This window comes from Phasianus colchicus, chromosome Z (genome assembly GCF_987193195.1).
Source record: "Phasianus colchicus chromosome Z, bPhaCol1.hap1.1, whole genome shotgun sequence".
NCBI classification, from domain to species: Eukaryota; Metazoa; Chordata; class Aves; order Galliformes; family Phasianidae; genus Phasianus; species Phasianus colchicus.
This window is the reverse complement of record NC_143476.1, coordinates 3,332,053-3,355,932: the sequence shown is the minus strand read 5'-3', so window position 1 is coordinate 3,355,932 and position 23,880 is coordinate 3,332,053. Positions and strand designations below refer to the sequence as shown.

Genomic DNA, 23,880 nt, shown 5'->3' with positions numbered 1-23,880 from the left:
CAGCTTTCAAGTCAAGAGCTCCTGTATCACACAAGGAAAAGCAATCTTTTACCTGTTGTGCCATGCTCATGGCAACACCAATGCAGATGCCAGCAGCTGATGCCCACAAGGACAGCCAGCCTGGACTTATTTTCATTACATATCTTTGTCCTGATGTCCTTCTACAAGCTGGAACATTTCTCCATCTCAGCAGCAGAGGGCAGGAGGGGTCCAAGGTTAGGGCACACTCTCCTCTTTTTCTGGCAGACAAAGAGAAGATGAAATCCAGATGTGTTTCCCTGCCCATGGCAAACACCAGCCTTTCCATCCTTACAGTCCTTCCTGACATCAGCAGCAACTGAAACAACATCCCACTCACCTTTGCCATGTCTGGCAGAGGTTGCAGATCTTTCTATTGCATCCCTCTAGCTTTCAAGTCAAGAGCTCCTGTGTCACACAAGGAAAAGCAATCTTTTACCTGCTTTGCCATGCTCATGGCAGCAGCAGTCCAGCTGCCAGCAGCTGATGCCCACAAGGACAGCCAGCCTGGACTTATTTTCATTACATATCTTTGTCCTGATGTCCTTCTACAAGCTGGAACATTTCTCCATCTCAGCAGAAGAGGGCAGGAGGGGTCCAAGGTGAGGGCACACTCTCCCCTGTTTACCTGGCACTCAAAGAGAAAGAGAAAATGATAAGCAGATGTGTTTCCCTGCCCATGGCAAACACCAGCCTTTCCATCCTTACAGTCCTTCCTGACATCAGCAGCAACTGAAACAACATCCCACTCACCTTTGCCATGTCTGGCAGAGGTTGCAGCTCTTTCTATTGCATCCCTCTAGCTTTCAAGTCAAGAGCTCCTGTGTCACACAAGGAAAAGCAATCTTTTACCTGCTTTGCCATGCTCATGGCAACACCAATGCAGATGCCAGCAGCTGATGCCCACAAGGACAGCCAGCCTGGACTTATTTTCATTACATATCTTTGTCCTGATGTCCTTCTACAAGCTGGAACATTTCTCCAGCTCAGCAGAAGCGGGCTGGAGGGGTAAAAGTTTAGGTCACACTCTCCTCTTTTTCTGGCACTCAATGAGAAGATGAAAACCAGATGTGTTTCCCTGCCCATGGCAAACACCAGCCTTTCCATCCTTACAGTCCTTCCTGACATTAGCAGCAACTGAAAGAACATCCCACTCACCTTTGACATGTCTGCCAGAGGTTGCAGCTCTTTCTATTGCATCCCTCTAGCTGTCAAGTCAAGAGCTCCTGTGTCACACAAGGAAAAGCAATCTTTTACCTGCTGTGCCATGCTCATGGCAACACCAATGCAGATGCCAGCAGCTGATGCCCACAGGACAGCCAGCCTGGACATATTTTCATTACATATCTTTGTCCTGATGTCCTTCTATAAGCTGGGACATTTCTCCATCTCAGCAGAAGAGGGCAGGAGAGTTCCAAGGTGAGGGCACACTCTCCCCTGTTTACCTGACACTCAAAGAGAAAGAGAAAATGAAAACCAGATGTGTTTCCCTGCCCATGGCAAACACCAGCCTTTCCATCCTTACAGTCCTTCCTGACATCAGCACTAATTGAAACAACATCCCACTCACCTTTGCCTAATCTGGCAGGGAGGTGAAGCTCTTTCTATTATACCCCTCTGGCTTTGAATTCACCAGTGACTGTGTCACACAAGGATATGCAAGATTCCACCTGTTCTGCCATTCCCATAGCAACAACTATGCAGATGTCAGCATCTGATGCCCACAAGGACAGCCAGCCTGGACTTATTTTCATTACATATCTTTGTTCTGAAGTCCTTCTAGAAGGTTGAACACTTCTCCATCTCAGATGCAATGGTCAAAAAGGGTCCAAGTTTAGGGCACTCTCTCCTCATGGCCTCTTGCACTCATAGACAAAGGGAACATGAAAACCAGAAGTGTTTCTTTGCCCATGGCAGACACTAGCCTTTCCATCCTGACAGTCCTTCCTACAATCACCTGGAATTGAAACAACATCCCCCACATCTCTTTTTTGAACTTATTCATGCATGAATAGTAATAATGAGAATTTTACTCTAAATCTTATTTCTGCATGGAAACGATCAGATAACCGGAGCTTTTTTCTCTAAAACAATCCAGCAAATTTGCATTGCTTATCTATGTACGCAAAATGTTTTTGCCATTCATCTCAAATATCAATACATCTGGCCAAATAAGATAGAAAAAGTATTTACAAACCTTTTTGGACATAGATTACTTCTGGTCAAGTGGGAAAGAATCCCTAAGCTGCAATCATGAAATTCTTTTCTCACTTTCTCTGATTTAGCCAGTGTTACGAAAAGGGAAATAAGACACAGGCTTTTGATAGCAGCTGCCAATTTAAGAACGATAATAACTTTTATTATTCTTGGCTAAGATCAAAGTCCTGCATTTCAGGATTATCTCCAGCTCATCAAGTATAATTAACAGTTTTGGATAGCCACATTATTGTATAGCAATATTGTCTTCCTGCAAGGAATTTCCTTGTTTTACACGTGCCACAGGTTGTTAATAGATTGCCTGATTACCATTTATTTTTTTTATTGGCTTACGATGACCACAGAAAATTATACAGCAGCGCCATAAAAACTTTAAATCCTATCCCATGTATCTGCATTCATACGAAAATGATATTGGAAAGCACTGGTGAAACTAAGATTACAAAATAAAGCAGAGGACAATTTCAGTGAAAGCCTACAGGTTTTACAGCTCTGCCCATTTCAAACCCCTGAAGACATCCACGGGTTTCCTGCTGTGGGACACAGGCACTCACCTGCAGCTCAGCACTGCCTGCTCATGCCTGCGCACACCTTCAGGCTGGAACCAAGGAAATCCTCAGCAAAGACATCAGTACGCTTTTGTTATGATGACTTTCATAAAGAAGCATCAAAGCATCAAATATTTCTTGATGAGAAATACTGCAAGTCCCTTTGACACTAACCCTTATTTTAAATGTTTAGATTTGTGCTTCATTCAGGCGTGCTGTCACTCACAAAAAGATTTTTATTCCTTTTCATTCTGAGGAACACAGTGATTTCTGCCTTGTTTACTGACTGTAGGCACAGCAATACTCCTGCACCTTCAGGGAAACAGCAAATCCATCTCTTTCACACCCTACTTCTATCAAGCTCATTCACCTTACAAGGTATTTATTGCAAGCAGCTCTTCCAAAAATGGAGATTAACAGAGCCTGCAACCCAGGACACCTCAGTAAGCCAGTACTTTTCATCTCCTGAAGGTGTAGGTAGACACAGAGCTGGAACATCTTTTCCAGAGCTGTGTGATGCTATCTCATCTGTGTTCCTTTACTGTTGACTCAGTTTCACTTCTTATCTAACCTGGTTGCATCCCAGGATTTCTGGTGCCAAAAATAAACTGAAAGCTTTAACCACTAGTTAAAAGGAAACTGCAATAGGAAAAGCAATTTTTCTGATTTCTCTGTTGATCAAAGATGCTTCATGCAAGCCTGATGCAGAAGAAATAATATCAGCTTTAGAATGACAGTCATGACAGCAGCATTTTCCATAGTACTTCAGAAAGAACTGAGCACTGCCCCAAGAGCTTCAGAGCGGCAGGCTGTCACAGTGTGCCAACCAGCTCAGCTGTGAGTTGGCACTGAAGCTGCACCACAGGGAGAACAAAGCCCCCTGTGCACCCTTGGAGAGCCAAGGGTTGGAGATTCATGAACCTTGAGCTCCTTTCCAACCCGGGCCATGCTGTGATTCTGGGATTCTCACCTTTGCCTCATCTGGCAGAGGGAGGCAGCTCTTTCTCTTGTCTCCCTATGGCTGTCAGGTCACCAGGGCCAGTGTCACACAGGGAACTGCAAACACTGTGTGTGCTGTGCCCTGCCCATGGCAGCACAGAGGCAGCTGCCAGCAGCTGATGCCCACAAGGACAGCCAGCCTGGACTTCCTTTGATTCCTTCCCTTTGGATCAGCGTCCTTCAGGAAGGCGGAACATCTCTCCAGCTGAGCAGCAGAGGACAGCAGGGCTTCGTTGTCTGGGCATGTTCTCTTCTGGCCCTCTGGCCCTCACAGACACAGGAGGAGGACACAGAGGCTGCTGTAACACAGCCAGCCCTGCCTCTCAGGTCAGCTCTCAGGCCATCCTCTCTCCCCTCAGCAGCAGCTCACTGTTCTGCACTCCTCTGGCCTGGACTGGCAGAGGTGTGCAGCAGTTCTGCTGATCTCCCAGTGCTGGCCATGTCTCCAGTGCCTGTGTGAAAGACACAGGAAGCTGCCAGCATTGCACTGCTCTGCTGTGCCCCTGCCATCACCGAGTTTGCTGTCAGCAGCTGCTGCTACACGTCCATTCAGGCACAGGCCTTTCCTTCCTGGCCCTCTTTCCCCCCCTCTCTCCTCTGCTCTCTCTCGTGCTCCCCTTTGGCCTGGGCTGGCTGAGCAGTGCAGGCCTTGTTGTTGCTCCCTGGGCCAACTACGTCACGGTTCCCCGTGACTCTGCCAGCTGCTCTGACACAGCGACTGCGTCCTCAGTGTGGATTCCAGAATGCGACAGACGTCCAGAGAAGACTTCCAGGGCTGATTGGAACATGCTGCCATCAAGAACTGCCATGGCTCAGGCCCCCTGGGAATCTGCTCACAGCGAAAGCTGCTGTCACTCTGTGTGGGCACAGCCTTGTCTGTGTAGGCCTGCTCACACTGCAGCCCCTGTCTGCACCAGAACTGTGCCGATCCACCTTCTCTTGGCCTCCTTGCCTGCATGGAAAAGGGCAGCTTGGGCTGAAGGCCCTCAACTTTCAGATGGCCGAGTGAAGTCTCTGAGCCCTGGTGACCCACTCAGCTCTTCAGCCTGCTGACCTGCTCTGCTGGGGCTGTCTTAAAAGGCAGAGGGCACGTTATCCTAATGTCCCCACATCCATCCCTCTTAGCATACTGTAGGCCAGTTCCTAAAAGGACACCTGCACAATCTCTCTGAATGTTAATCAACATGTAGTTAGTTTTCAGTGGTGATTAGCTATGTGTTTAGTCAGAGGTGCAATGATTCTAATGGTGAAAGAAAGACATTCCCAGTTGTCATCAGGTGGAACACACTTCAGACCGGAAAGAAAGCAAAATGTCTCTGCTGATGGCAGGAAGGACTGTAACGATGGAAAGGCTGGTGTTTGCCATGGGCAGGGAAACACATCTGGTTTTCTTGTTCCCTTTGTCTTTGAGTGCCAGAAAAATAGAGGAGAGCGTGCCCTCACCTTGGACCCCTCCTGCCCTCTGCTGCTGAGATGGAGAAATGTCCCAGCTCCTACAAGGACATCAGGACAAAGATAAGTATTGGAAATAAGTCCAGGCTGGCTGTACTTGTGGGCATCTGTTGCTGGAAAATTTAATGGCAGTAAACTGCCTAGATAATGACAGAATGAGGGTGACAATAGAATGGTACGTAATCACAGTACAATGAAAAAAGTATGCAGGGTGCAGGAAGGGAGGTGTGGACATTCTGAGTTGCAACTCTTTATTTGCTCCAGAAAGCTCTATCAGAATGGCAGACTGAAGGAAATACTTTGAGTGTTTTTTTAATGTGACTGGATAAAAGATCCATGTGGCAAATTGAATAACTGAGTGGTAAAGGGACATAGATACCTCACTGTTTCATGGAACCTTTCGATTAAGCACCTGAGCACTGTGTACAGGACTTGGGAATATAAGTATTAGAGGATCATGGAATATCTGTATTTGGAAGGGACCTCGAGGATCATGTATTCCACCTCCTGGTTCCACACCGGACCTCCTATGGGTCAAGCCCTGTGTCTGAGAGCATTGTGCAAATGCTCTTTGGCCTTTGTCAGCTCAGTGCCAAACCACTGCCCTGGGGAGCCAGTGCCAAATTCCATGTATCTACTTCATCCTACAGAATGATGCCAAGAACAGTTATAGAGATCGACTTACAAACAAAATTCTTGTCTTGAATTAATGGCACACTCACCATTTCAAAAAAAAAAAAGAAAAAAAAAAAAAAAGAAGAAAAAGAAAAAAGAAGAAAAAAAAGAAAAAAAAAATCAAAGCCACATTCTTACGCTGGCATTTTACAGTATTGTCAGATTTTTGTAATTCTGTTGTGTCATATAAGATTCTCTCATCATGAAATAATGACCAAATTCTCTTTTCAGATCTAAACATACAAATGTTAAAGGCAGCAGTGCTGTTCAAGAGTACATTACCAGCTCAAACACTGCTTTGGCTGTAAAACTGAAGGTAGTAAGGAATTTTATCAAGGAGTTAGAAGAAAACATGTAAGTGTAGATTTAAGAGCAACCTGTATTGTTACTTAGAGTTTGATATAGTGTAATCCAATGCACAGTACTTGTAACGTGTGTTTTACAAAATGCTGTGCAATGTAGGCATCTATTAAGATAAATGCTGCAAGTTCTAATATGTCCATGACCTTTTCAAACTGTTCCTTACTCCTACACATCACTACGAGTAGTTCTTCTGTCCGGAAGGATCACCTGAGTAACCTGTGACCTTAAGTTTGGAATTAACTGCATACAGTGGAAGTAAGAGCTGTGGGTTATTTTGCTCTTTCAGTGTTGAACAGCCGAGGTGTTTTGTTTTGGAGGGTGGACAGTGATGGGACAAGTGGGGAATGGCCTTAAACTGAGACGGGGGGTGTTGAGGTTTAGGTTGGATGTGAGGAGGAAGTTTTTCAGCCAGAGGGTGGTGAGGCACTGGAACAGGTTGCCCAGGGAGGCTGTGGATGCCCCATCCCTGCAGGCATCCAAGGCCAGGCTGGATGTGGCTCTGGGCAGCCTGGGCTGCTGGTGGGCAGGTTAGAAACCCAACATGACTTTATTGCAGCCCTGGGTGCAGGGGGATCACTGCTCCTAGCATGCACACAGAAGAGCTGGAGCACACAGGTGATGTCCATTCCACTTGTGAACATTCCTGCAATTGCAGAGAGCGTGCGCCTGTTCCAATCACTGCTGCACAGATTAAAAACTGATTGCAGATGAGCTGTTTTGGTATGGGGTTCTTGCCAACGGTCTGCAGTGGCTGTGTGATTCCTCGGGGAGTTGCTCTCCAGCCCAAAGGTCATGTCCTAAGTCGACCAGATCCCGTTTGTGTCCAGAAATGGCTGACAACAGATCAGCTGCTGGTCAAGTTTCTAACATCACACTGGCCTTGCTCCAGTGTCTGTGTCATCAGCCCCAGCACATACGGTGCACCTCTTCAAGGCTTTGGAACACTGAGACTCTGCACTTGGGCTCCAGACATCCTGCTGCACCAAGAGGTTATTCTAGCTTTGGTATCTTGCAACTTTGTATATAACTACATCACTGTAATCATAAATGTCTAGGAGCATGGAGGTGGAGAAATTAATCTCCCTGTAATTCTCTGTACTGCAGCCCCGTGGTTGTCAACACCTAATGCAATATTGAAATTTCAGTTGAGAAATTGAAAGCTGCCCTTAACAAAAAAGCATCTGGATTTGTTACTGAAATCACACTGAGGATCAATAAATCCAAATGCTTCTAGCATAACCACGATTACAGGCAGTGTTTAGACAAGCTCTTACAGGAAAACCATGAACACAAGGCTAAAGAGAGACTAAGTGATGCACTCTGCAGGAATACTCATGGAAGTCTTCACAGTGCAGGAGTCTGATCTGATTACAGATGCTGTGCTTTAAGTACCCCTTATCATATCTTTTCTTTCACTGTTGTGCAGGGGTTGGACTCAGTGATCTCTGGAGGCTGGAGATGCTGTTTGCTAATGGAAGATGGAGATAGGAAAAGCAAGTAAAAGGCATGCTGTGCATAGCCACCACATGGCATCTGCACCATTTCCCCCTGCACCAAGGAGGAGCAGCTCACAAGCTTGGCCTGGGCCAGGGAAGGGAGCAGACAAACATCTGGACCGACCCCAAACGAGCTGGTTCTGCAGGTTGGGTGTCTTCTGCTGCTTGTCTCACATCCTGCTGCTCAGCGGTAGATTTGTTCCTGCTCAGTGCTAACAGGAAACTCACACAGCATTTCTGTTTCAGCTGTGCCAACGCTTTGATCCCTTGCTGCTTGGATGGGGCGTTTGAAGAATGATGCCTGTGCTGATGTCCAGCCAGGCTTTGGGGATGAGTCTCCACACCACGGTCCGTCTGACAGGACTGAGGGTTGGGGATCCAGCCAGGTCGAGTCCAGCGTGCTTTGCTCTAGTTCTTAGTGCTTGTTTTTGCTCAGGAGGGCAGGAGGTGAACCTTGTGAACCAATGCCTGCAGACGGGGTTTGCAGAGAAAGAGGTCCTGCAGGCCTTGTGTGACAGCCACGGAGCTGCAGCGAGGCTGCATCAGTGTAAAACACCAGAGATCCACGGAGGTGTGAAGGGGAGCTGTGGGCTGCAGTCACGCAGGAAGGGATGTGCATGCTCGGGGTTTGGTTGTTGTGTGTGTGTTAAGTGACTGTGATACCACTGCTGGGTCAGTGTGAGTGTACGGAACAAGTGTGACAGCCTTTTTGATGGAGCCCTGTGAAAGAAGTCCTATGGACTTGAGATCCAACTATCAGCCTGTGGGCATCATCCAGGAGTTGGGGTAGGGGATGAGGCAAGGGAAGTTGGGCTGAGAAAGGGATAAAGCAGTCTGGCAGTAGTTCTGTGTTTCTCCCATCTCCTGCTTTATTTCCTTCCAGGTGAAATAGATGGGTGCTGCAACATGCCCTTGAATGTAACAAAAGCCACTCTAGTGTGGATTTGACATGGGCCCAGCACTGCAAGGTACGCTGCTGGGAGGAAGCGTCCATCTGGCTGAGGGCAGGAAGGCCCTCCAGAGGGATGCACTGAGGCCAGTTGTGCGAGGCTCAACAAGAGCAAGCGCCAGGTGCTGCGCTTTGGTCATGATGACCCCCTGCCAGCTTCTCCAGGATTTGGCTGGGGTAGAATTCCAAGCAGCCCCTGATTCCAGAACGTTGGGCTGGGCTGTTGGAATCTTCTGCCCTTGTGACTGGTCTTGCCTCCCCACCCTGTCCGTGGTGGTGGAGCAGCCTGGTGGCCCTCAGTGATGTCATAAGGGCTAGAATGAGGGGAGGAGCAGTGCGTGCTGCGTCCCTTCATTGGAGCGCTGGAGCTCTGACTGAGCAGCTCGCTTGTTGCACTTGTGCACCGACTGCGTCCCTTTGTCTTCACACCGTCCTGTGCAGCACCTTGTAGGTAAGCTGAGACAGTGTGGGAGAGACGGGGGGACAGTGAGTGCTGAGAACTGCTGGCTGGCGGAGCTCATAGGATCACATTATCTCCATCAGCAGAGGGGTGGCCATGAGGGACAGGGAGGTGATCGTCCCCCCCTGCTCTGCTCTTGTGAGGCCCCAGCTGCAGTACAGTGTCCAGAAAGACAGGGAGCTGTTGGAGAGGGTCCAGAGGCGAGCCACAGAGATGATCAGGGGACAGGAGCACCTCCCCTGCAAAGACAGGCTGAGGGAGCTGGGCTTGTTCAGCCTGGAGAAATGAAGGCTGTGGGGTGACCTCATGGCAGCCTTCAGAACCTAAAGGGAGCCTAAAAAGAGGAGGGGAATCAACTCTTTGAAAGGGTAGATATCAGCAGGACAAGGGGAAATGGTTTTAAGTTGAAAACTTAAGTTTTTAAGTTGAGGGAGGGCAGATTTTGGTTTTTCCCTTGTAGTCTTTGCTAAACCGTGGAAGCAAACTGACCTGCTCTTTCTCTCTCCTCTCTCCACCCTCTGCCTGCTTCCCTGCTGCAGCTTTTGCTCGTGGAAGATCAGAGCAAAGTGACAAGGAACGGCTGCGGATTCGTGAGATTTCTCTCCCTCGTTCTGATCTCTTGCCAGGTACCTGCCATGCTTTGTCCCCCCACATGCTTTAGCAGCCCGTGACGCCCCGTGTTTAGTAACACAGCCTCATCCAGCTTTGATGGGACGCTGGTCACGTGTGGGTTTTCTCCACGTGCTCTGCAGCTCAGCCCTCAGAAGGATGCTGTCTGTGGTGCTGTGACCAGCTGGTCTACAGGAAACCAATCCCTTAGGCAAAGAGTCCCAGCCCCAGCTTGTGCAGAGCTGCACAGCATCACCAGGGACACCAGCAGGCGTGCTTGGGCTGTGTGAGTGTGCCCGACAGCTGTAGGGAGCACAGCAGAGATGTGAACAGAGAAAATAAAAGTGTGTTTCTTTTCAGTTCCAGCTTGTCACACCTACGCTGATGGCTGTGGCGTGCAGCGAGATCAGCTGTGGGCCTGACCTGGCATGGACAGAGGTAGAGTATGAAGCTCTGATTGGTCTTTCTTCCCTGACTGCAGCCAGCAGAGTGAGCCGCAGATGTGCTCTCCTGCTTTCCAAGAGAGCTCCTCTGTGGCAAGACAGTAGTGCAAGCGTGGCAAGTTTATAAAAGTACCAGAGCCATCTCGGCTGTTGTGTTTGTCCTCTACTGACTTTTCCCTTGAAATGGCTGCAGAATCAACAATCATTCTCTGCTCTGTTTGGCCTCGCTGTTGGTTGGACTGCTCAAGAGAGCTGCTTGGTGCTTGCAATGGCACTGTTTGCACCTTGTAACTGCAGCCGTAGCTTTGGTTTCCCTCTTCACGGTCTCCTAGCATCTGAAACAGTCAGCCTTCCTGCACAAAGAGCGCAGGAAAGGAGGGGGCAAAATGGACAAGGCCACCTGTCTGCGTCAGTGCCATTGCTGATTAGTCTGGGTGGGGAGAGATGCATCTTTGCATTGCCTGGCGTGTGCCTGCTGCACACCAGGGAGAGAAACAGCCGTTATTAGACTTGCAGTTCCTTCTCAAGTGCCCATGATAAGGACCGAGTGCATTTCCTGCAGCTTTCTCTGCACATGTGCTCCTCACCTTGAAGTCCTCCTTGTTGGTTCCCAGCTCCTCACCGTGGCCTGTGCTCTCTGTTTCAGGCTGAGAACAAGGGGAAGCCCCTGCTAGACCATGAGGTGGCACCTGTGAATGTTCCAGCTATTGCTGCTGCCCATGCTATTAAGAGATACGTTGCCCAGGCAGCGGATGAACTCTCCTTTGAGGTAAGCAGTTCAAGGCGTTCCTTGTTGCTCAATTTTACAATGGCAAATGTCTTCAGAGCTGCACTGGTGCAAGTGCTTTAATGCTCGGCGATGTTTGGCAGTGCAGAAGAATGCAGTCATTTGAGCTGTGCTTTCCTCCCAGCTGTGCTGAAGCTGGGATTGACATTGCAATCTCTTGCAGGTCGGAGACATCGTGTGTGTCATCGACATGCCACCAAAGGAGCTGACTCCCTGGTGGAGAGGCAAGCTCGGCTTCCAGGTAGGCACAAGCTTCAGACTGGAGAGTGCAACTGCAGTAAAGGCAGGAATCTTAGCTTAGAGCTGCTCTGCATGCACAGGATGCCTAATGGACGTAAACAGTTTCCCTGTGTCGGTGTCAGGGGACCTTGCCGTTGGCTGCAAATGTTGAAAAATTATTACCTTTATGCTGTGAACTATGGCCATTTTCTGCTGGATAGTCTTATGGAACGTCAGGCAAGCACGTTCCGAGGGAAATGTTATGTGGTTTTTGGTTTAACAGTTCAGACCTGAGAAGTGCTGCATGCAATAGTTGGCCTCTCTTTTCTTCTTGTTACAGGTTGGATTTTTCCCAGGGGAGTGTGTGGAACTCATTAATAAGAACATTCCTGAGGCACTCATCAACTCAGTGCCAAAGCCAGGTAGGGATGTTACATTTGATGGTGTGGGGAAGCAAAATGAAGTCTTTTTGGGGGTGCGTTCCATGTTTAGTACCTCCTTTATCCATCCCACATTGTCCTCTGGGTTGATGATTCTTCATGCACACCATGGGGCAGAGATTTGGCCCAATCCTCCTGTGTTTATGATTGGACTTGGGGAAACTATAGAATCTTCATAGAATGGCTTGGGATGGTAGGGTCCTTAAGGATCCTCAAGCTTCCACTTCCTTGCATCAGGCTGTGCTGCCAGCCCCCACATTTAATGTCAGATTAGACCAGGCTGCCCAGGGCCCCATCCAACCTGGCCTTGGGCTCCTCCAGAGATGGGGAAAATCCCTTTTTGTATGTACTGGTTGGTAATGTTCTTCCCGTTCTGACGTGCTCTGTAGAATGTGCTGTGCTCGGCCTCGTCCAACGGAGCCAGACCTGAAATGACCTGGTTTCTTCCTTTTGTTGTGCAGTGCCCAAGAAACGCAGCAAGATCCTCACCTTCCTTCGTTCCTTGGTGAAGGCCCGCCCAAAGAAACCGACCGAGCGGGAGGTGGAGAAGGAAAGGGTGTTTGGCGGTGACCTGGGAGAGCATCTTCTCCACTCCGGTCGTGATGGTAAGGAGCTGCCCATTCCTGAGATCTTCCTCTGCTGGGCATCTAAAGAAGATGAAAGGGAGCTCATATCTAGCAGGGGGCAGGCTGATAGCCGTGGAGACACGTGTAATGGGAGTTGATGGCTGAAGGATCAAGTGAGGCGGATGCTCCTAAGAGACAAGCACATCTGTATTTGTTTCAGCCAAGCCTGGCTGGGCTTAGTGGATGGGATGTGAAGCACAGCCTGCAGCACGATTGAATCAGGAGCTCCACTGACGGCTGGCACGTGTTCTTCAGTCCCCCAGGTCCTCCAGAGCTGTGCTGAGTTCATTGAGCAGCACGGCGTGGTGCAGGGGATATACCGCCTGTCCGGCGTCGCGTCCAACATCCAGAGACTGCGGTAAGAGTGCTGCGACTGACACAGCCTGAGTGCATCTGGTGTGGCTTTGGGCTTGCCTTCCTCTCGCTCAACCGGGTTTGCGTCCCTCTCTCCAGGCAGGAATTTGAGTCGGAGCAGATTCCTGAGCTCACCGTCCGGGACATTCACAGCGTGAGCTCCCTCTGCAAGATGTACTTCAGGGAGCTCCCGAACCCTCTGCTCACCCACCAGCTGTACGGCAAGTTCTCGGTAAGCACAAGGCCACGTCTTTCATTTCCCTCTTCCTGGGCCTCTTGGCAGATGGCTGCAGCAGTGCCCCAGCTCGGAGGCCCTTTTGCTGTCAGCCCCACGAGGTTTACTCGCAGTGGTGTACTAGCCTGATTGGTGTCTCGCTCCCTTTCTGCACTACTCCAGGATGCTGTTGGTGCCGCTACAGAGGAGGAGCGGCTGCTCAGAATGCAGGACGTCATCCAGCAGCTGCCCGCTCCTCACTACAGGTCAGTGCTGCCCTCAGCCTGCTGAGCTCAGCCCTGCTGCATTGCAGAGGGCAACGATGCGGTTCCAGCCTTTGTCTTTCTGAATTGCAGCACGGCATGCTCGTTGGTGCTGAACGTTTGCCTCTCTTGTTTTCCAGGACTCTGGAATATCTGATGAGACACTTGGCGTGTCTGGCTGGGAGCTCCACGATAACAAACATGCATGCCAAGAACCTAGCCATTGTGTGGGCTCCAAACCTCTTAAGGTAAACTTCTGGTTCTGTTTCAACACAACGCTTCATCTGTTCTCCAGTAAAAAAAACAATCCTCCCTTTTTCTCCATCAAATGTGCTCTTCTCCTGTAAAATCTGTGGCTGACAGAAGCGCAGGAGCCTGGGTTGTTCTCCAACCCCACGGGCACAATGTCTAGGTGACAATTGTGCTCTGTTCTTTAGATGGGAGTGACGTGTCCTTGATCATCCAGGGGAATTTCTGCAGTGGCATCACTGATTGCCCACTGCGGAAGTCTCCAGAGCCTCAGCTGACAGCTTTTGGCTGCAACAATTCAGACTCGGGGAAACGGTCTTGGAGAAATGACTTCTAAAATCTGCCTTTTCTACAGATCACAGCAGAACGAGTCTGCCTGCGCCAGCGGAAGAGCTGCCTGCATGGAGCTGCAGACGCAGTCGGATGTGGTGGAATTTCTCATCAACCACACAGACGTCCTCTTCTGCTCCAAATCCGGAGCAGACATCGCAGATGCAGCAGGTGAGTGTCTTCCTCCATTAGCTTGATCTTGACCTGACACCTTGATCAAATGCAGGCCTTCTCCGGGACCTTTGAGATTCTCTTTTACCATCAAGGGGACAGCAGACTTCTGGGCTTCCATTAGGGTATGGCATTCTGTTCCTGGATGCTGAGAATGTCCAAGCCCAAACTTCACAAGGAGGAAACCATCATTATTATGGTTTGCATGCAGGAAAAGCTTGATGCAAGTGTGGCAGTGAAGCTTTCTCAGTTCCCTGCCCCCATTTCCTTGGGTTTTTCCTTGCCTATTATGATACAGTAAGCTGCTCTTAATGATGACCGTGTCCTTTGCCATAAACAGACCTCTGCCCACATGGTTATTTTGAGCTCCTCTTCTTCCAGTGGCTCGGATAAGCAAGCCTGAGAAAAATACAGCACCTCCCCCAGAACTGTGGTGGCTGTGCTGCTGCTTTCTGATCCTCGCTCTTACCTGTGGTTTTCCCTGACAGGGCACAATTCTCTCCCAGGGCCCAAGTCTGTGGGGGTCTCTTCTGCTGCCACAAAGCTGCTCAGCCTGGAGGAGGCACAGGCACAGAGGCGAGGCCACAGCAGCTCTCCCCCTGTGACAGAGAGCAGCCGGGACATTGAATTGGAAGAGAGCCCTGCAGCTGGGCAGGGCAAATTCCACACTGTCATCGACTTTCCATCTGACAGGTAAAGAGGACTTTCTTTTCCAGCACCCAGCATCATTGTTTGGGTGGGTTTTTCTGTTTTTCTGCAGAAACCAGGCAGTGCTAGGAACAAGCAACTGCTGCCAAGAGCTCAGTGCAGCTCTTCCCTCACCCTGCACAACGCACGACTCACAGCATTGGCTGTTTTCTCTCTCCAGGCAAAATCCACACAGCAAGAATGAGGAATCACCAGCTAGCAGTTGGTGTTGCTGCTTCAGCCTCAGAATGCCATCCTATGGCAGCAAACGCCAACTGCAGCACAATGCCAGGCAGCCCTCAGAAACAGCAGTGGTAGTCCTGGCAGGTAAGGGTGCAAATGCAGCTTCCAAATCCCTGCTTTTCAGGAACATAGAATTCAAGCTTGCTCTGCACTTGTATCTCCTTCTGGCATTCCAGCCCCTGCCTAGCATCTTCAGTTCACCCCTGATCAAGAACCACTGTCGTAATTCAGCTTGTGAAAGTTTGACACTAACCCTGTGTATCCTTTCTAGGTGAATCGAGCCCTTGCCAACCCAGAAGATCCAGGGCAAGTAGCAATGATGCTCTCTCTGCTTCCATCAGTGGAGAGCTCATAGGAAGCACGAATCGCTGCAGTTCCAACAGCAGCCTTACACACGACAACAGTGATGGAGAGAAGGAGCTCATCGAAGTTCATGCTCTCATTACACCTGGCTCTGCTGAAGTTGATGACCTGGGCCTGCAAGACACCACAGTCACAAGTGTGGTCTGTCAGCCAGAGTCTCTGCAGTGCAGCCCATCCCAAGCACAGTGTGAGTGCCCCGACAACAGCACCTCCATGCAGGAGCAGGCCAGCGTCAGTGAGGAGGAGCAGAGCCTCTTGCAGAGGGACTTTCAATCAGGCCTCCAGTCCCAGGCACCGGACAGCAGCACTGAGAGCTCTGAGCCACTCTCTCCATGACAAGACAGGATGAGTCCCATCTTCACCATGGACCTCTCACACCCTCCTGAACTTCATATAATAATAAAAGCACACTTGTGCTCAATCATTGCCTTGACTGCCTCCAGAGTCTTCATTCACACGGACTGGGATGAATGCAGCACACAGCAAGGCACCCCAGCTTGCAATGCTGTGGCTGTTGGGTTTGTGCAGCACAGCTCCGGGTTTGTTCCTGTTTTGTCTGGCTTTGGGATGTCTGCAGGGGGAGCTCTGCTACCATTTGGCATGGTAGCAAATAATCTCTCGCATCCTGGATGCTGCTCATGATACTCCCAAGCTTCCTGGCTGTGGCTTTGTGATGCTTTTCAGGGCTTTCTGATGCATTTTGATGCCTTGGCTGTTGCTTAACACCTCCCTCCTCCCATCATGTCCTTTCCTGGCTCCCACCTACGAACTGGCCCTGCAGATCATCTCCAGACCTGTCATCAGCACACTGCGGCAGGAGAAGCTCCCCCTGGCCAACGTCAGGCAGTACTGCTTGGTCTGCAGCTCAGTGGCCATTTCCCCTTTAGGCGGCTCCTGCAGAAGAATCAAGCAGCAGAACCTTTTGCTCACCCTGCAGCACACAAATGCTACGAAAGCAGAAACAACCTGGGAACCTCTGGGTCTGCAAGACTTCACAGACACTCACCGACTGTGTCTGATGGCTCCCTCCCATCCTTGATTTCCTTCTCCCCTTCTCCTCGTCGGATCCCACTGCTGAGCCATGATCAAGCTGCCCAGTGTGGCAGAGCATCGTGCAGAGCCGTGCTGGCACCTCCTCCCCTTCCTCTCCTGCAGCTCAGCGTGCAACCTGAGCAAGCTTTTTTCTGAGAAAGTGACCAGCTCTTTTCCATCCCTTTGCCCCTACAAACAGTTGTCCAGAGGATCTCGTCCAAGAATTCCTGGAACAGCCTGCAGCTGGCTCTCCTGAAGTTCAGGCTCCTGCCTTTGCTTCCTGCCAGGCCCGCATTCCTTGAGATCACCAACTCAAGGAGGGCATGGTCACTGCAGCCCTGACCGCCTCCTGTCGTAACCCCTGGTGTGCACCATGTCCAGCAATGCTTCCCTTCTGCTTGCTGTGCCCAATGCCTGCACCACAGAGTGATTCTCACTGCACTCCAGGAGTCTGTCAGATTGCTTGCAGCCAGCCATGCTGATTTCCCAGACTGACTGGAATCCCCCATCGGGATGAGAGTCAGTGAGTGCGATGCTTCTGCTGGCTGCAGTAAGCAGCTCCCACCAACAGGCTCTCTTTCCAGGCGGCTGTAGCAGACCCTCACCTCCAGAAGCCCTGCACTGCTGCACTTCCTAATTTTACCCACAAGTTCACAACCTGCTCATGGCTCTTCTGAGTTCTTTGCACTCAACTTCTCATCATAGAGGGCAAATCCCTTGCCTTCCAGAATTCCATAGTATCAATTGTGTCAGGATTTTTTTATATTATTTATTTATTTATTTATTTATTTATTTCCATTTTCTAGGTAGGAAAATGAATTTCTGAGCCAGGAGAAGCAGAAGTGAAACAGTCTTCCTGGCACTGCTCAGGTTGCAGGAGTTGCCAAGTGCTCCTCAGGTAATGTGTGCTGAAGAGCTGACCTTGGTGGCCGGGGCTGTGGCTGCATTTTGTGCCTGTCATGCGGGAATCCAAGAAAGCCTATTCAGAGCAGGAGCTGCAGAGCGAGATAAACATCACGAGAAGGTAAGGCTGAGAAGCAAGGACACCTCCAGAAAGAAGAGAAAAACTGAGTCAAGTGAGCTGCGTGACGGCCGTGTGATGCTGACCATGATTGGAGGAAGAGCGCATGGCTGGGAATGACTGATGGCTCTGGTTGGATGGGTGCCTGTGTGCACAGAGGTAAGGAGTGTTTGTGGGATGTTTTGCTGGCATCTAACGGCTGTAAGGGGAAGTCAAGAGAGAAAACTTGTGAATGCATAGAAGGGATGTTAAAATCTGGAACAGACTGTTTGGATCAGTCACAGCTGAGTCCAGATTGCCACACTGTCAGAACCTGGGGCCTAGGATTTTCCTTTAAGAGTGCCAACTGCTCATTTTAAATGATAAAAAGTAACATTGATAGAAGCTTCCCTCCTTGCATTAGAATAAGGCATTGATATTTGATGTTTCTGTCTTTCCATTCCTTTAGCAGCCTGGGTGTTGATGCAGCTGTATGCATCTGCTGCCCTCTCCTTCTGTTTTGTGTAAAAGAACAGTAAAATATGCAATCAGTGTGAGATCTTTCTGAAGTATTTTACTTTATTTGCCCCTAGGCTGCAATGGCTGGGAAATGGCAGTGTCAGCCAGGAGCCCACACGGCGACCTGATGTCTCATTGTTGGGGTCTATTGGAAACCACCACGATGACAAAAGAATGCCTGGGATTCCTCCGGCCCAAATGCCAAACCTTGCACTTGGCTGTGCTGAACCTCATGAGGTTCACCCAGGCCCACCTCTCAAGTCTGCTGAGCTCAAACAGATGTCATTTTTCTCGTGTCCTTCCATTCCGAGTCCATCTGTTCCCCAAAGCAAAAGAATTTGGAGGGAACCACCGACAGTTATGTGAGCAATTTCAGCGTCTATTTCTGATCATGGCAACAACTTCAGAGGTCACACTTAATTTACGGTGCCCGTTGTAATTCTGACCAAGGCTGCAGTTGCAGCTGACTTCCCAAGGCTGCAAGACGTGGTGGTGACACAGCCTTGTGCTTCTGCATTGGTGCTCATCCCACGTTTCCTTTCTCTGTCTCGCAGGTCAGCTCCTGCTGGAAGCAGATGGTATCCCAGTGTGAATGAAGGTCAGTGCAGGAGCAGCTGCTGATGGGAGGAAGGAAGTCCATGCTGAAGAGCTCTGAAGCATCTGCAGGTATGGTTCTGGAGGAGGCAGCAGTGATGTCGGAGGGCTCCCAGCAGGAAGCTGTCTCATCCAAATGCTTGCTGAGTGGTTGGAAGGGAGCTTTCTGCATGACAGCAGCACCAGCTGCTTGCTTCAAATGCTGCAAAGACAAGGATTAGCACGAGTTCCAGTATCTACAGTATCATCACGAATCACGATAGGATTACAATGTGTCCTCATACAAACACAGCCATTTCTCTCTGAGTCCAGAGGCTGTCCGGAAAGCATCTTTGAGGTCTCTCACACCAAACCACTGCTGCCCGTGTGGGATCTGACTCATTAGGGTATAGGGGTTAGGAACCACAGGCTGTCTTTTGAGAACGGGTTCAGTCATTTCCTTACATCTTGCACCAGCCGATACGTGCCGTCTGCCTTCCGTGCCGACAGGATTGGGGTGTTATAAGGCCACAGACAAGGTTCCAGAAGACCATCCTTAACCACTGTCTGTGTTACAGCTTTTAGACCCACTCTCCCTTCTAAGGCTATGGGATATTGTTGCTGTTTCACAGCTCCACTCCCTCCTTGGGCAGTTCTTTGTAAGGGAAAATTGTGAGTCCACCCCGATTTCCTTCCCCTGCCCACAGCTTTGGATTCATTTCTTCTTCATCACAGCTGATAACACATTCATTGACACCCTGACATCTGTTTCACAGACTTGCAGCTGTAATCCTCATTTAAGTGTTAAATCTCTCCCCCATAAATCGGTCCCTGCTTCAGGCACAGAGAACAATTGCCCTGCAACTATTTTATCTTTCCATTTTAGTTCTGTGGTCTCCAAGAGTGGAGCTGTCATTTCTGATCCCTCAGCCCCCCTCCCAAGCCTGCTCATGGCTGTAACACTCCAGCAGGGACAGCCTCGGGACCCTGAGGATGCATTTTCTGCCATTCCTGCATGGCAGCTTGTCGAATCATTCCTCTTTCCTCCCTGTTAATCAACATACTCAGGATGGACATGATCTCGTCCCATGGGTAAAAATCTGGCCCCAAGAATTGATTACACTGCTCTGCTAATCCAATAGGATCTTCCACTGAAGATTTCATTTCGCTTTTAAAATCTCTCCCCTCTCCACTATGAATGGGGCATTGACATGCCCTATTCCTGTTAACCCTGGAATGGCACTGACAGCTTAGAGCAATGAGATGCTCTTTCTGCAGTGTCCTGCTTGCCTGCTCCTCCCTGGAGGACCAAATGCCACAGATGTGCACCGTGCCATGGAAGTAGCAGGAAAAGAGCACGAGAAGGCACTCCTCACCGTGCCATGGGGGAAGGAACAGTGCTTTGTCGTGTGTGTGTCCTTTTCTGCATGTGTGCAGCAGTAGAACACCACGTTTCCTGCAGTGCTCTGGAACACAACTTTCCTTTCACCTGGCTGCTGCTGGGTGTCCAGGAAGTTATGCACAACAGCCACATACATCCAGATACACGTCTGGTACCTCTGAACTAGCTAATGCTGTAGGATGGAATGTTGTTTCTGCACTGGCTATCAAATGTGGGACTGGTCAGAAGCAGTACAGCACAATGTGTTTTGTAATTTGCCCTTAGAAACAGTTTGAAACAGTTTGAAAAAGTAGAAAGACTTTATTAGTATTAGTAAAAAGAAGTTATTTCATAACATATTTTAGAAATACAGTTGTTCAATCATGTGATCAATTCTCACTTACAGAACTGTAATAGTTACAAATTGCATGGGTATAGCATTGAGGACCAGAAAGCATGTTGTAAGGCCATTCTGTTTGGATAGGAGAAGCTCAGCAAAAGAAAAACAGACTCCAAAGAAGCCAGGGCCTCCACACAAGGCCGTATTGACTCACTCTGTGGGCAGGTTGGGATGCAACAGGCAGGCATCAAGAGACTCCCCTCTGTCCTCCTTCCAAACTTCTCTCTCTTCAGGGATGAGCAGGTGTCCAGAAATAGTGGCCAAGTGTTGATAAGCAGCTGTCAGACGTTCAATAATTAGCAGTATACCTGCTGAGCTAGCAACAATTGGTGTTTAGCCAGTCACACACACACACACAGAATGGCCCGGGTTGAAAGGGACCTCAAGGATCAGGAATCTCCAACTCCCTGCCACAGGCAGGGCCACCAACCTCTGTACCACTGCACATATGCACATTGCTGGATAGAAACAGCAGTGTGGGAAAAATCTGTATGCTGTGGATGCAAAGGGTGAATCAGAATGGCTTAACAGCTCAAATTATGAATGTATTTTCACCTTCACATTACCCATACAATGTCTGAGAAGGAGCTGTCAGATTTTTTTGTAGCCAAAACTTACTCTGCTAGTTGAAAAGATGTGGCAAGAAAATGAGATCAAAAGGGGAGGCAAGAGCAGCAAAGGCAGCAGCCAGATGTTGGAAAAAACACCCAAGAAGACTGAAACAAAGCAGACATCATCTCTCCAGAGCGACTGTTGCCAAAGATCAAGCTGTGGCACGTAGCTCACAACAGGTCAAAAGGCTGCAGACCTTCTAACGATGGCTCTCTCTGTCTCTCAGCTTCCTGCATTTGGGCCTTATGCTCCCTTTCTTTCACCAGCCCTCATGTGAAGTGCCTAGCTGATGGCAGCCCTGCTCAGCCTCAGAGAAAGGTGACCCCAGCCAGCATTTCTGTGCTTTGTGTCCTGTGTCAGCAATAACTCTGAGTAACTAATGCATTCAGGAAAATCAGGGTCTGTTCGTGGACCATTTGCAAACATAAAGAGATGCCAAAACCGAATGGATAACTGACCTGTTATGAATGATTATCCCCACCTCTTCTGTTTGCAGCTCAGTGACTGTGGGCAGCCAGTCGAGCCAATGCACACCCCAGAAACATCAGACAAGGCACTTCTGACCTCGTTCTTCCTGTGACCTTACAGCACTGCCCTGCAGAATGAATGTGTGCCTGCAGAGATCTCTCTTGGCATGACTTCAAGAGCAGCTCAGTCAGTAGTTCACAACTTCACACCCATCTGGCTGTTAGATCTACGAGGGAACTGTTAATGTCAGAGCTAGAACATTGCCAAGCTGCAACAAAAGCTGCATGGCAACGCAGTGTTGATGATCTCCACATCTTTCCAGCAGTGAAATTTATTTTTAATTCTCTGCAGGAAAAGGTTTGTGCCAAATGACAAAGGAAAGAACCCTTCCTGCAAAACGTCTGTTAGAAAGCAGCACGTTGTCAGCTGGAATCATGAGTTATTTCAGCCCTCACTGGGCTGATCTGGAGAAGGGCTGTGCCAAGGTATTTACAGATGTCTTCTGATGGGTTTGAAGCATTTCTGGCTTGCGGGGTAGGCATAATTCTGCAAAGCTGGTGGATTGCTTGATCAATCTGAAATACAAGAAAGATCAATAAATGACCAGAAAAAAAAAAAAAAAGCACCCAGATATATTGATAGCTGCATTACGTACTACATGATTCCTTTCAGCTGTATGTTTTTTTTTAGATAAGAAAGTGTAGAGCTGCCAGTTCCCTTATCCATCCTTTCAAGCTCCAGGCTAAGTAAGAAATGTTATTCCTCTCAACTGGAAGATGCATTCTGGGAAGAATGGTCTTCAAACTATTTGCGTTTCTTTAAGACATTCAGTTATGGGAAAATAAAACAAACCAAAACAAAACAACAAAAAAACCCACCAACAACCTCTATATTCTGAAAATGAAAAAAAACCCTTTTGACTTTCTCTTGACTGACTGAAAAGTATAACACATCACATACAAATGTTTAAGGAACAAAGAGCTGTCATGGAAAAGGAGGGAGCTGCTCTTTTACCTATCAAACCTTCCACATCTTTGAGTGTCTGCCAACAACCAGAATGTGTGGAGGCACCTTCAGTAAATGGAGGGCAGTGATGGCACTGCACTTACATTAATCCTTGATGAAATAGTACAGCACTGATAGAAACTTCCCAACAGTCTGTGCTGATCTGAAATGCTCTGGCAACTCTTTGCAAAAGGCACTTCATGCTGAGTATTTTTATGTCATTGCTTGCTTGCTGGTATCACCTGTGCTGAGCTAGCTGGACAAACCCAGATTGGCAGCTCCTCAGATGTGTTACCAGCTAATTTCTCACTGATCATTAGAAACAGAAAGTTAATTCTGCTGGGAATTTAGCCAGCTTTCTTGCTGTGTATTCATCCTTGGCATAACTAATTCTGTCTTTAGACATGTTTTTGAAACACTCACACGTTTTACCAACAGATAAGTAGATAAGAGACCAAAATGCTGAATGGGAATGAAAAAAAAAAAGCCATGTCAAAACAACAACAACAACAAAAATAGAAGAATTAAAAGTGTTCCAAAAGGTTAAAGATGTGGACTGAAAAAGTCTCAGCCAAAAGTATTTCTGAGGAATTTTTAAATTTATTTCTGTATTTCTTCTACTTGCCAAGAAAGCACGATCTTACTTCTCCAGCAAAATTGGTGTGCCCTTATCTTACTAGAGAAAGGGCCTCTCACCATGGCACAAAGCTGCTAGAGTTTCCCAGGACACAGGAACAAGATTTTCTCCACTTTTCCACTCCTCCACTGTAGCATTTTGCAGTCAATGCTTTGGGGTTTTGGCAGAACTCACGGGTTACCCTAGTGTAGGATACTGGCTTCTATATTGCCAAGATACCTCATGGTAATTTTGGTCGCCCAGATTTCAGCTCTGTTGGGGATGAAAAAAGAGGCTGAATTTCCCACCGTCAGTCCCACAGATTCCTTCTCTCCCATTGGAAACGTCTGGGACATTACTGAGAAAAACACTGCAGTCTTTTGTTCAGGGGTTGGCAAAGGCAATGCTCCCTGCATTCCTTGCAGGGGGCTTTTTCCATGACTTTTTCACTGCTGTACACAAGTGCATACGGATACTTGGACACTCCGATGTAGGTCGCTCCAAAAGTAATGCCTGCTGTTGATTTCGATGGAAACTGCAGCTCTGCTGCCCTCTGCTGGCACGACAACAAAACGTAATGGAGTATTTGTAGGAAGGTTCAGCCTCTGCTGCCGTACCACCAACAGTCACCTCTGATATCACGGGCATTCATCATTATCTGTCATCACAACACCTGAACGTACGGCCACTGACACACTGAGGGAGAGGGGAAGGAGGAGAGGAAGAGGGGGAAACGGCGCGGGGGGGTCGGCGGGGGCTGGGGAAGGGGCGGCCCCCCCGAGGAGCTGGCGGGCAGAGGCAGCGGGGTGCAGCTCCGCACAGGACCCGAGCGGCTGCCCCTCTCCCTCCGGCCCGGCTCAGCCGTCTCAGCTCGCCGCGGAGCAGAGCGGCGCTTTCCCTCGCACTGCCGCGCTGTGACCGGCATTCCGGACGCTCTCGCGTCTCTCGCTTTGCCGGATCGGGTTCGTGCGGCGAGTCGCCGTTCCTCCTCGGCTCGCTGCCGTCGCGTTTTCTCTCGCTTCCAACGATCTGCTCGCTCTCTGCCCTTCCCCCTCTCCCGGAGCCCGGGGCCGGCCGGCTCGCGGCAAAGCGTTGCGAG

At 49.1% G+C, this 23,880-nt stretch overlaps 2 protein-coding genes across 2 annotated transcripts; both read left to right on the top strand.

The window, feature by feature from the left end:
- The first annotated feature begins 12,781 nt into the window (after positions 1 to 12,781).
- LOC149912240 (rho GTPase-activating protein 33-like) lies at positions 12,782 to 13,583 on the top strand. Its single transcript, XM_090130723.1, has 3 exons — positions 12,782 to 12,887; positions 13,053 to 13,135; positions 13,273 to 13,583. Exons 1-3 carry the CDS (start codon positions 12,828 to 12,830, stop codon positions 13,382 to 13,384), a joined length of 255 nt encoding a protein of 84 aa, XP_089986849.1. The 5' UTR covers positions 12,782 to 12,827; the 3' UTR covers positions 13,385 to 13,583.
- Positions 13,584 to 14,373: 790 nt separating this feature from the next.
- LOC149912239 (rho GTPase-activating protein 32-like) lies at positions 14,374 to 15,596 on the top strand. The gene is made up of 3 exons (XM_090132138.1): positions 14,374 to 14,575; positions 14,751 to 14,896; positions 15,084 to 15,596. The coding sequence occupies exons 2-3, from the start codon at positions 14,818 to 14,820 to the stop codon at positions 15,509 to 15,511; spliced, it is 507 nt and encodes a 168-aa protein (XP_089988264.1). The 5' UTR covers positions 14,374 to 14,575; positions 14,751 to 14,817; the 3' UTR covers positions 15,512 to 15,596.
- The last annotated feature ends 8,284 nt before the right edge of the window (positions 15,597 to 23,880 follow it).

Excerpts from the sequence above, each read along its gene's own strand:
- LOC149912239 (XM_090132138.1), top strand. The coding sequence starts at position 14,818 with ATGCCATCCTATGGCAGCAAACGCCAACTGCAGCACAATGCCAGGCAG. Across the intron at positions 14,897-15,083 it reads AGCAGTGGTAGTCCTGGCAG|GTGAATCGAGCCCTTGCCAA; the intron begins GTAAGGGTGCAA and ends TATCCTTTCTAG.
- LOC149912240 (XM_090130723.1), top strand. The coding sequence starts at position 12,828 with ATGTACTTCAGGGAGCTCCCGAACCCTCTGCTCACCCACCAGCTGTAC. Across the intron at positions 12,888-13,052 it reads AGCTGTACGGCAAGTTCTCG|GATGCTGTTGGTGCCGCTAC; the intron begins GTAAGCACAAGG and ends GCACTACTCCAG. Across the intron at positions 13,136-13,272 it reads CTGCCCGCTCCTCACTACAG|GACTCTGGAATATCTGATGA; the intron begins GTCAGTGCTGCC and ends CTTGTTTTCCAG.